The sequence below is a fragment of the Camellia sinensis genome, chromosome 4 (genome assembly GCF_055761805.1).
Source record: "Camellia sinensis isolate YWXY chromosome 4, ASM5576180v1, whole genome shotgun sequence".
NCBI classification, from domain to species: domain Eukaryota; kingdom Viridiplantae; phylum Streptophyta; class Magnoliopsida; order Ericales; family Theaceae; genus Camellia; species Camellia sinensis.
In genome coordinates, this window is record NC_138964.1 from 28,431,749 (window position 1) to 28,445,092 (window position 13,344).

A 13,344-nucleotide genomic window follows, 5' to 3' on the forward strand; every position below is an offset into this window, starting at 1 on the left:
TTCACAATTATGTCTAACCAAATTCAACAAACAAAGATGGGCCATAAGTTGTTATTAGCATTTGCCTTCTCTAATTCGTTTGATTGAATATTTTATTTTGGGATTATTTTTTATTTTATTGTTGTTGCAGTTGGAAACTTGTAGCACACTCTTAAATGATCATAGATAAATTTAATAGTGATGATCCATCTTTAAAATCAAGGTTTTAAAATATATTGCTATTGGTGAAAGCGATGGAGGAGCTACTTCAACATGTGGAGGTTTCTAAGGATGCTGATTTCATGCATGAATAAGCAATGCGTCAAGAAAAAGGCATTTAGAACCAAAATGTTTATCTGAAAAAATAGACTCTTTTTTTTTTTTTTTTTGCCAAATTATTGTCTCTAAAGTGTATTTATTAACATTTTTAAGTTTTGTGGCTAATTTTTTTTTTTTTTTTTTCATACTTTTAACATTATCCTTACAATGATGATCTCCAAATATTTTTTGCAATAAATTTCACTTATGGCAATAAATTTGATTATTAAAAAGTTTTGCAGTGATTGCCACACTAATCTGTAGCCAAGACCAAGGAAGTCTTATGCATCATCCCTTTATATAATTCATCTTCTACTTACCCATAAGCCTCATAATCTTAACAGTCCTCTCTCTCTCTCCATAGCTACTTAACTATGGGTTCGAATGGCGGATTTACGGTGGTGGTAAAGCGGAGAGAGGTGGTGGCAGCAGTGTTACCAATACAAGAGCACTGGTTGCCTATGTCAAACCTAGATTTGCTTCTCCCTCCCCTGGACGTAGGCGTTTTCTTCTGTTACAAGAAAGAGCCCATAAAAATCAAAGCAAACGAAGATTGCCGCGTGGCGATCCTCAAGAAAGCCTTGGCTCAAGCGCTCATCTCATTCTATGCCTTTGCCGGAGAGGTGGTGGAAAACAGCCTTGGTGAGCCCGAGGTGTTGTGCAACAACCGCGGGGTTGATTTCATCCATGCTTACGCGGATGTGGAGCTCAAAAATGTCGATCTTCATCACCCATATGGCTCTGTCCATGGAAAGTTGGTTCCTATTAAAAATCAAGGGGTGCTCTGCATTCAGGTGCACTAGTTCAATTTTTTTAAAGGAAAGATGTGGCCGTTTTCTAGTTTCTTTTTTAATCTAAACACATTTTATTATGACTTATAATTTTAATATTTTCATTAACATATCATTATGATTGAGTATTTTGTATAAAAATTTTGTTTATAAATTATTTTGCATGTAAGTACATATTTATGCATTCGTACGACTTTTATCACTTGTTTGTCCACTTTGTAATCAATAAGGGTCCCTGTCACTACTTTTTGTTAAGTTGCAAGGCCAACAATTTTTTAGCTGGTTATATGTAATTTTTGTTTCAAAATAAATTAGGTAAATTATGCTGGCCTTGAAATTTGAAAAAAAATATAATAAGTTTTACAAATTTGATATAATTACTTGAGTTTGAATTCATATAATATTCAGTCCATTTTCATCAATAATTTGTTAGTTATATGGATAAAAAATAATGTCATATTTTTTACACGAAAATATACAATTTACTTTGTTTATTTTTGTATTTTTACATTATGTGCATTAATTTCAGTCTATTTAGTCTTACTAAAAGAGAAATTGCGTCAAAATTATGGAATTTATTGTAAATTTTAAGGAAGGACGGTATAATTTATTTAAACAAATAAAAAATAAAATCACAAAATATGTTTAGCGGAAAGGGAGATAAATAGAAAGAGAGGTTGAAGGAAGGAGGGTGGGAGTGGGTGGAAGAGGTAGTGGGAGGAGGGTGGGAGTGGGTGGAAGAGGTAGTGGGAGGAGGATGGGAGTGAAATAGAAACCAATTTCCAAAACAAGTTTTTTTTTCCTGTCATTTTTTTTTTTCTTATCATCATGATTACATTTTATAATTTTTCATTATTAAATTTTAGCTGAACATATTTTTATTGAATGATAATATACAAACAATAAATTTTATATAGAATTTTTAAACACAATGAAATAACTTAATGGTGACCTTTCATTTTAAAATAAAACATCCATAAACATGATTTATATTTACAACAACATCACTATTACAACAATTTTTATAATATTTTTTGTATAAATTTTGATATATGAGTATAATTTTTCATTTTTATTTCCACCATTATATCTATATTAGATCAATTTAATCTAGACATATTTAAAAAGCATAAAAATTTGTACAAATTTTCTTTTTTTTTAAAAAAAAAATCATTGAATACAATAAAATAAGATAATATATTGAATTTGTATATTTTTGTGTTTGTTCAATTTAAAAAAAAAATTTACAAAATATTATATTTCTTAAACATCTAGATTAGGTGTATCTAAAAAATAAAAATAAAAAAATTACTTAAAATATTAAAAAAATAGTAAAAAAAAATCAATTTTTTGTCTGAGTTAAACCAAAGAAGATAATTGTTATTTCTCTTGAAATGACATGAATATAATATCTACATTATTTTTATTATCTAATATATATAAAGACTAAAGGGCAAATATGTCATTTTAATCTGACAGAGAGGTAAGTGTAATTTTTCAAATGTGAACGAGATTTGTATTAAACAGAAACCTCAGTATAATTTACCAAAAAAAAAAAAATACTAAGGATTAAAAAAAAAATTGGTCTATAGTAGGTTTTTTTTTTCAAAATTTATTTATTATTATTTTTTTATTTTGTTATTGAGTAGAATCTATAAATCTAAAACTTTTTGATTTTTTTTTTAAAAAAGATTCACCAAAAAAAATAACAAAAAAACTACTGAAAAGGTCGATCCTAATGGCCTATTTGATAACGTTTATATTTATTGTTTTCTATTTATATTGATAGAATTTTTGAAAACTGTAAGCGAAAACTCATTTTAGCTTCTGTTTTTGTACAAAAAAATAGGTTTTGCTTTCTGTTTAATTTTTCTTTTCACTTCTTATTTGTCTTTCTCCTACTCTTTCCGACTACCACTCTTTACTCTTCCATTTTGATCTATCCTGCCCTTGCCTCAATTTTATTTATTAAATAATGTATAATTTAATTTTTTTTAATATAATAAAACTAAAATATTAAAATATTATACTTAATATTCATTTTCTTTGATTTATTTAGTATTTTACATCTCTTAACTCTCATTAATTATAAATTATTATTTATAATATATTATATTACCTTTAATTTTTATTAATTTTTTTATTTTTAAAATAACAAAATTAACCTGTTCCTGCCCCACTCACGCCGCACCCCCGATATGATATAGGTTGGAGGCAAAGGATAACAAACCCACTCTAAACCCACCTTGTTGTCATCCTTACTCATCGCTATCGGCAACTATAACTAATGAACTCCTCCGTCAACTAACTTCAACCACAACCTCTCTTAACCGCTAACCAACTGCCATTGCTACCAACCATCTCTCACTGGCGGTAACTACCTTTATCCACCACCTTTTCTTGAAAATCACTTTAGGCAGCCGACCGACCACCATCTCCAACCATTGACAAATACTTTTGACCAAACTTCTCGTGGCTAGTAGCGCCAACTGCCTCCTACTGGTGACAACAATTTTGGTCACTACCTCCAGTGGCGAACAACTACCTCTGACTACCATCTCCAATCGTCGACAATCACCTCCTGCAACTCCCAATTTCACTTATTTTTAAATATTTGTATACCAAACATGTTTTTTTGTTTTCATTTTTATCCAAAATAAATGTAAACATGTTTAATATTTTTTGTAAATAAAAAATAATAAACTATAAATATTGCCAAACGAAAATATTCAATCTTCAAACAACTCCTAAAATTATTCAATTTTCTTTGAGTCAAAATGCTAAAATGGAAAGGCTATTTGTTAAACATACACCTACTAAATTTCTCACTACATCTATTCTATACTTTGCAAATCGTTTTACCTCAAGGAAAAATCATTATACCTCAAACACACACATACAAGAAGGAAGAAAGATTGCTAGAAACGGCAATTATGTTTTAAACATCTACAATATGAGTATGACTCCTTTTTATACCATATTGCTCTATACTTCATTTTCAGGTTCTTATTTTTGGGCCCACAACAATAATTTGAATCATCTATCTCGTAAACTTTACAGTTAAAATCATCTGTGCGCAAGGTCACTTTCATCAAATTTTAGGAATAAATGAATAAATTGTATTTTGTTTTATAAAATGAATGGCTTAAATTTAAATTCATAGTTGCCATCTTTTTTTTTTTTTTTTTTTTTTTTTTTTTTTTTTTTTTTTAAATGTAATATGTTCCTATGCATAGTGATGTTTAATAAAATTGATTTTTCGCGCAACACACTTTTATTGATAGACCTACAAGATGAACATTGTGGATCATTGCCCTGAACTCGGGATGTAACCCACAAAAGTGTGGAGGATAGTGCTATAGTGGGAAGATATTCTCCAAAAGTACTCAATAATATATTCCAAAGTTAATTGGTAAAATGTTTATTTCTATGGGGCATACATTATTTAATCTGAGGTTCTTTATGGTGATAAGGACACTTGTTGAAAAGTTGTTGAAAAATTGGTTAAAAGGTCATTAGAAAGTCACATTAGTCGGCGACAACGTGGACATTTAGGTAACATTTGAACAAATAGTTAGACATTTGAACTAATAATTAAGTGCTGTTATTAGCACTCCATCAATTATTTTGGATCTCCCATTTCTTTAAACCAAAGCCAAACCAAACTAAGCCTTAAGTCCCATCAATGGGGTCGGTAGGCTTTATGTCATAAAGGATCCGAGCAGCTTTTTTACATGTTTGTTGTTGGCTACCTAACACACAACCCTCCTCCTTTACCTGGGCTTGGGACCGGTGGAGTGGTTAAGCAACTCCGGTGGAGTTTCCCATTTCTTTGTACCTCCACTTATAAATTTTAAAACCTTAAAATTTCTTTTCTACCCCCAAATAATACCAAAATTATCTTTGTGAAAACATTTCACCCATTCAATTGAATGCATACCCTCCACACCCCAAAAAATCTCTCTTCCAAAACCCTAACAAAACCCATGAAAGTGATTACTATTTCATTTCCACAAACTTGTTCATGACCTTACAGTGGAAAAATAAATGTAGGGCTTTTAATCTTCAATCCTTATAATATATCAATAAGAAATTGGGTTGGGGATTTTTATGCTTGCGAAAGAAGAAGAAAAACCAAGTGTGATTACTCTCAATTGCCTTGGCATGGAATGTGATCTTTGCTGCCTCATCATTTTCTTTCGGTTTGAACATTGTCAGAGTTGGTTATTTGTTCCAGAACAAATAAGAAATGTTCGGTTACCTGTTTCAAAACAAATAAATAATGTTCAGGTCTGTGTTTTCAAATTTCGGTCATATGTTCGGTAGTTTAGTCTCGAAAAAATTACGAACAATTTTTATTATTTTTGTCATTTTTTTCAAGGAACTTACTTTTATAAGACTAATCTCCTCTAAACTAAGAACACCATCAAAGTTATAAACCTTCTTTGAGCTTTTATTGTTGTACTTCTCTCGTCTCATGAAGTTGTGATTACCGAAAAAATTTTCACTCATTGTCACTGCCAGAAAAGTTTAGGTAATCAAATGGTTGGCACCGTCACTGCCGAAATATTGCCATCTAAGAGTTTTCAAGTTTTGGGGGGTAGGTGGGTTTTGAAAGTGAGATTTAGGGAAGATGGGTGGATGGTGATGAAAATAGGTGGTCTTATAAATCCTAATTCATGATGTAGTGTGCATGTGGACTTAATTATAAGATGGAGTGTCCCAACATTATTGATATCATTTTTAGTAATTTTATTTAAGGTTATTATTGTAATTAAAAAAAAGGCTAAAAAATGAGGGATCCAAAATAATTGATGCGGTACTAATAGCCGCACTCATAATTAAACAAATACGTGACATGTGTACAATAATGTCTTTTTAGTCCAAAAATATTTAATTTTACACATATTAGCTCAATAGTTTCATAAATAAATCTTTAACCTGATCGCCCTATATTGCAATGCAAAATGGAAATTCTTGTCTACTTAAATTTGTCCAGTTTTTATTTTGCATTACTATAATTATTATTAAATTTTTATTTTTCCTTGAATTTGACAAGTTCATGGCTATCAAATAGGCGACAGAGCTAAAATGTGGTGGGCTTGTGATTGGATGCACATTCGATCACCGGGTTGCCGATGCCCACTCAGCCAACATGTTCTTCGTTTCATGGGCTGAGATTGCTCATGCAAAACCAATCTCCCATATACCATGTTTCAGGCGATCACTACTCAATCCAAGACGCCCAGGGTATTATGATCGATCCATTGACAATATCTATGTCTTCCTATCGTCTCTACCTCCACCAAAACTAGTAGAAGATCCCGAGCCCAATGAGGATTCCCTCCAAAGCCGCATTTACTACGTTGTGTCAGAAGAACTTATTTGTCTCCAATCGCAAGCCACCAGCTCTAACGGTATTAAGAGAAGCAAACTCGTGTCGTTTAGTGCCTTTTTGTGGAAACTTATAGCTTCCGCTGAGAGGTCTGAGTCTGAGTCTGGGTCTAACTCCAATAAAAGATGCAAGATGGGTGTTGTCGTTGATGGAAGAGAGAGATTGATGCTAAACAACAACATCAAAGCAGATCATGAATTGGAAAAGTATTTTGGGAACATTTTGTCCATTCCATATGGTGAGGCAAGCGTTGGCGAACTAAATGCAATGCATCTAAGTAAGGTTGCAGAGCTTGTACATGATTGTTTGGAGGGCGCTGCGACAGAAGAGCACTTTCTAGGGCTCATTGATTGGGTGGAATTCCATCGGCCAGAGAAGGCAATAGTGAGAGTTTACTGCAAAGAGACCGATGATGAAACTGCTATGGTTGTGTCATCTGGACAAAGGTTTCCGATGTCAAAGATAGATTTCGGGTGGAGTAAACCGTCTTTTGGGTCATACCATTTCCCATGGGGAGGCCAAACTGGGTATGTTATGCCAATGCCAAGTACAAGCAAGGATGGTGATTGGATTCTCTACATGCACCTCCGTGAAAAACACTTGGATTTTGTTGAGTCCCAGGCACCCCATTTGTTTAGGCCATTAACTCCAGCGTATTTAAACTTGATGCCTTGATGAATCTTAGCTTTTGTCTTGGGAAAATCAGACTGGCTTGTAAAAAATATGTATTATGATTGATGTGTAACACATTATGATAGGTTATGCCAAAATCTGCCTACTAGGTGTTTGACAATATGTCTACGCAAGATATTCACATGTCTCTTCCTCCATAAATTGTCCACCAAGTGCTTATGAATATGTCAACCAAAAATTCAATTGTGTTACAGTATCTCATCTCTTAGCATATATTCAAATAGAAAACCATAAAAAATAAATAACTAAATTCCAGTCCTTGGGTATTTGTAGTAGGCAAAACTATAGTGTCATGTTAAAGAATAATAATAATAACAATAAATAAATAAAATAAAATGAAAAAATGAACTTGCTTTTGTTCTGATGTTCATACACTTGCAACATGTATCTTCAGAACAAGAAAAAACACACACAAAAATAAAGGCTCCAATTTATTCAGTGTTTAAGTAGAAAGTTGCTATTGTGATTAGATTCTTAGACATTCAAAAGCTTCCATTAATATTCTTGATTTATGATCCACTTGACAAGAAATAAACCAAACAAAGAAACAAGATCCAAAATATGAGGAATTTTCTAACACTTTAGAACAAGAAATTCAATTGTTTAGCCATTTCTCATTCCATGAGCATAGATACAAATATAAAAAGTTTAAAAAAATATAATGAATCAATGACCATTGTTTGGCCATATGTTATACTACAATTAATTTGCTTCAGGAGTAAATACAAAAAATGCTTCTACTTTAATTTTATTGGCTAAAATAATAAGACCCAACACATTTGTATTTTTTCCCACCATGGCAGAATAAATATCCTAAGATGAGTGGTGTGGAGTAATACTCCAAAATCACCAAACAACTTCTCCAACATGGCTTACTAGTTGATTTAACTGGTATGTTCAATTTTTTTAAATAAAAAAAACATTCCAATGATCTTTCACCCTTTTGTGTTTTTCTTTTTGATTTACAAAAAATAAAAAATTACTTACCAAAAGAAAAAAAAAATTCAAAAATCAAAAGTTCAAGTGGCTTCTCCTCATTGGGCAGAGACACTTTAGCCTATTGTGGCCGAACTCCTTTCAATTCAAAACTAAACATTGGGGACAACTTGGACACTGATCAACACCATTTGTAAAGAAGTTGAAATTTGATAGGGTGACTTTGTTTTCTTGGCTAGATCTAACTTTGATATCACTGAAAAAACATTATCAAAAAAAAAAAAAAAGAAAAAAGAAAAAGAAAAAAGGAAACTTTGTAAATTGTAACTAGTCAAAAAATGATATTAGCCTTGTCAATTTGATCATAACTGTTAGTGATGATCAAAAAGTGTCTTTAACACAGTTGGGAAAAAAAAAATTAACTTCAATGCAACTACTATTTAAACATGAAACATTTGGGATCAAATTCCAATAACCTTGAGACCACATTGTAAAAATTCATGTGATCATCACTAGTAAAGTGCTAAGCCATGAGACTCATAGTGAGTAGAGACACTCATAACAGTTGTTGGAAGATTCAATCTCAAATTAAAGGATCATTTTCTAATAATTAGGGAAGTGAGCAATATGCAGCAGAAGGATGTTAGAGGTTGGATAAAGAATAGGCTACACTTTAGGGGAAGTGTTAGAAGTTGGAGAAAGAATAGGCTACACTTTAAGGGAAGTGCCACCGTATTCTTTGGAAGTACAGTCATAGAGCAAAGATGCTAAATCAACATAAAAGTATAAATATTCCCAAACCTCGAGGGAAAGAGACATCATCTATCTCTTTACAATCACCTCTCTCTTTCACATGTACTGAAAATTGAGCTCTCATGGTGGGTGTAAAGTATATATATTATTTTCCTTAATTTAAAACCATACCCATTCACAGATCTATACAGAAAGTAAGTTGAGTGCCATTTTAGCATTGCTTAATTTTACATGTTTTAAAATTTTAAAGATGTTTTTACTTGTCGATTCTTTTATCTTGACTTTCAAATTTTCTGTGAAAAGGCTATCTGGGACAGATGGGCTTTATGAAACATTTGGAAACCTATGCTTAGCTCACAACAAAGAGTTTGAATGCAGAAGCTTGAGCTATATTCATTTTTCCTAACCTTTATTATCTTAATTCACGACTCCCTGAACAATTTTGAATCTTTCATAGAGGTTTCTAGTGTTATGTCATCAATTAGTTTAGGCAGTAAATGATTGGAAGCAGATAATGGACATTTTGCTCTTTTCAGAGTAGTTAGCAAAACTGTTAAATTTTCTTCAAGGCCTGATTTGTGGACTTATGTGTATGTATTTTAGACCAAGTCTGGTGCTTTTATGGCTTAAGTAGAACTATGTCAATGACTATATTAGCTAAATATGTTGTTAATTAATTACTATATAAGCTGAATAAATCATACCAAACTAAACCTTGTGTCCCAATCAATCTCAGAAGGGCAGAAATATCACTGCACATACAGTAAATTCCTCAGTAAGCTGTCAAATATGTGGAAAGGTTAATCACACTACCCTAGATTGTTGGCATAGACTAGATACAGCTTTTCAGAATTCTCAGGCCTCCTCTTCAACCCATATTTCCTCTCCTTCTTCAGGCGATTCTAAAGCTTATATAGCAGCTACTTCTACACCCTCAGTATCTCCATCTGAAACCAACTGGTACCTTGATTCTGGAGCAACTAGCCACATGACTAATAATTTAAGTAATATCTCCCTTTATCAAACTCATCAACGTCATGATCAGGTGGCTATTGGTGATGGTTCTACTCTTTCTATAGCTCATACTGGTAATGGACTTCTTCCTACTCCTTTTCCATTCCATCTTACTAAAATGCTTCATGTATCTACTCTTTCTTCCAATTTGCTTTCAGTACATCAGTTAACTAAGGATAACAATTGTACTATTACTTTTGATAAGGATTTCTTTCTTATTCAGAACAAGAATACGCAGAACATTTTGTATAAAGGCTGCTACTCCAATGGCCTTTACCCACTCATCTCCTCATCCTCTGCTGTGCCATCTGCTTCTTCTCCAGTCTGTCTTTCTTGCTCCACTACTTCAGCTGCATCATCTACACCAAATTGGCATTTCGACTTGGTCATCCATCCTCTAGGAAGCTTCATCACATCTTGGTTTATCATCACTTAGCCTCTAAGTCTTCTTCACTATCTCATAAGAACTCTAGTTTGTGTGAACACTGTTGTGTTTCCGAGAGCCATAAATTGCCTTTTACTTTGTCTAATTCTACGGTAAATATACCTTTGGCTCTTATTCATACAGATGTTTGGGGACCTTTTTCTGCTTCTATTTCTAGTTTTAAATACTATGTGTTGTTTATTGATGAGTTTAGCAAATTTACTTGGATTTTTCCTCTTCATTACAAAAGTAAGGTGTTTGACAAGTTTCTTGAATTTAAAACTTTATTGAAAATCAATTCTATACTAAACTCCAAGTTTTAAGGAGGGACAATGGGGGGAGAGTATCTCAGTAACCAATTTCAAAATTTTCTTAAACAAAAAGGGATTGAGCACCAACTGACCTGTCCTCATACACCAGTCCTCATACACCAGGCCAAAATGGTATAGCTAAGAGAAAACATAGGCATCTCGTAGAGACTACTGTAACTCTTATGCATCACTCTTCTCTTCCCTTAGCTTACTGGTTTGATGCCCTTGTTACTGCTGTCTTTCTTGTCAATAGGCATCCTACTCAAACTCAATAATCTCACTCCTTATGAGGTCTTGTTCAAACAAAAACCAGATTACACATTCTTGAGATCATTTGGTTACAGATGCTATCCATGGCTTAAGCCCTACACCTCCCATAAACTTACACCCAAATCTATTTCTTTAGTGTTTATTGGTTATCAACCTTCCATTAAAGGGCTTGACGGGAATTAACTATTAAGTCCTACTGATAGTTTATCCTTTTTATTTACCATCTCAAGAGTTATGATTTATTAATTTTAATTTTTTTTTTTCTATTGTGCTTGTTGGAAACTTGTAGCAAACTCTTGAATGATCATAGGTAAATTTAGTAGTAATCATCCATCTTTAAAATCAAGAAATTAAAATGTATTGCTATTGATGAAAGCGATGGCAGAGCTACTTCATCATGTTGAGGATTTTATGTATGCTGATTTCATGCTGATTTTGTATAAAAATTTTGTTCATAAATTATTTTGCATCTCAGTACATATTTATGCATTCGTACGTAACTTTAATCACTTGTTTGTCCACTGTGTAATCAATACTGAGGGTTCCTGTCAGTACTTTTTGTTAAGTTAGAGCATCCACAATGGGATAGTCAAAATTGTTTGTTAAAGTGTGTTATATGCCAAAAAGTGATAAAAGTGGAGTCCAAAAATATTTGTTAAGATGTGTTAAGAGCTTGTTAATTTTAGAGAGTGAGTGGTGGTGCAATGGATGTGTCAAGGGATGTGTTAAATATATATATATATATATATATATATATATGTATATAATAAATAAAATAAATAAATAATTTAGTTTAATAAAAAATTTCAAGCTCAAAATTAAATTTCAAATAAAAAAAAAAACCCAACATGTAAAAAAAATAAATAAAAAAATAAAAATCCGTTGACCGGTCAACCCGCAACATAAACAAAATAATTCCCTACGCTAGCTAAAGCGCTAGCCGCAGTTAACAAACAATTAAGCAACTGACGCTAACGAAGCACGCTAACACACACACTAACAACTCCATTGCAGCCCCAAACACACACCACTGCTAGCCAAAACTTGGCAACTGACACTAACAAACACGTTAGTGTGTCCATTGTGGATGCTCTTACAAGGCCAACAATTTTTTAGCGGATATATATAATTTTTGTTTCAAAATAAATTAGGTAAATTAGGCTGACCTTCTTTGAAATTTGGAAACAAATATAATAAGTTCACAAATTTGATATAATTACTTGAGTTTTTGAGATTTTAATTCATTTGATTTGTTTGTTATATGGATGAAAAATGATGTCGTATTTTTTACACGAAAATATACAATTTACTTTGTTTATTTTTGCATTTTTACACTATGTGCATTAATTTCGGTCCATTTAGCATTACTAAGGGGTGTTTTGGGAAGATGGTAAAAAGTTACCTTTTGGTTTTTAACTAAGCTTTTTGGCTTTTTTGGAAAGTGATTTGGGAAGTTGGTAAAAAACTGTTTTTTTTTTTATATTATTTTTGAGTTAATATTTGTTTATGATGTCACATCACAATAAAATGACCAAAATACCCCATTCAACTTAGGAAATTTACATTTTTCCCTAGCCCTCAAGATGCAAACATGGAGGGTAGTTACGTAATTTCACACCTTGCATTTTGCACACTTCCCAAATGGTTTTTGTTGCTTTTGTAGCTGCTGTAGCGTTTTGTTTTTTTTTTTTTTTGTTTTTTTTTTTTTTTTTTGAAGTTGCAAAACACAACTTTTTACTACGATTCCCAAATGGTCACTAAAGGAGAAATTATGTCAAAATTATGGAGTTTATTGTACTTTTTTTAAAAAAAATTTAAGGGGGGTCAGTACAATTTATCTAAATAAATAAAAAACAAAACCACAAAGCAGGTTGAGGAAGGGGCGGGAGTAGGAGTAGGAGTGGGAGTGGCAATGGGTGTGGGTGGAAGAGGTAGTGAGAGGAGGATGGGAGAGGAAATAAAAACCTATTTCCAAAACAGGTGAAGTGTTTTTTTTTTCTTATCGTTTTTTCTTTCTATCATCATGACTACATTTTACGACTTTTCATTATTAAATTCTATCTGAACATATTTTTATTGAGTAATGATAGATAAACATAAATTTTTTCTAGAATTTTCGAACACAATGATATTGTTTAATTGTGACCTTTTACTTTAAAACAAAACACTCATAAACATGATTTATATTTACGACAATATCACTATTACAACATTTTTATGATTTTTTTGTATAAATTTGATATATGAGTATATATTTAATTTTTATTTCCACTATTATATCTAGATTAGATCAATTTAATCTAAATATATTTAAAAAGTATAAAATTTGTACAAAAAGTTTTTAAAAAATTCATTGAATACAACAAAATAAGATAATGTATTGAATTGTTATATTTTTGTATTTTTTTTTTTTTGTATTTGTTGAATTTAAAAAAAAAAATCACAAAATATCATACTTCT

The 13,344-nt window shown here is 31.8% G+C and overlaps 1 protein-coding gene across 1 annotated transcript; it reads left to right on the plus strand.

The window, feature by feature from the left end:
* The first annotated feature begins 432 nt into the window (after nucleotides 1–432).
* Nucleotides 433–7,276, plus strand: LOC114305728 (coniferyl alcohol acyltransferase). Its single transcript, XM_028250864.2, has 2 exons — nucleotides 433–1,091; nucleotides 6,166–7,276. Exons 1-2 carry the CDS (start codon nucleotides 672–674, stop codon nucleotides 7,156–7,158), a joined length of 1,413 nt encoding a protein of 470 aa, XP_028106665.2. The 5' UTR covers nucleotides 433–671; the 3' UTR covers nucleotides 7,159–7,276.
* Nucleotides 7,277–13,344: the final 6,068 nt, after the last annotated feature.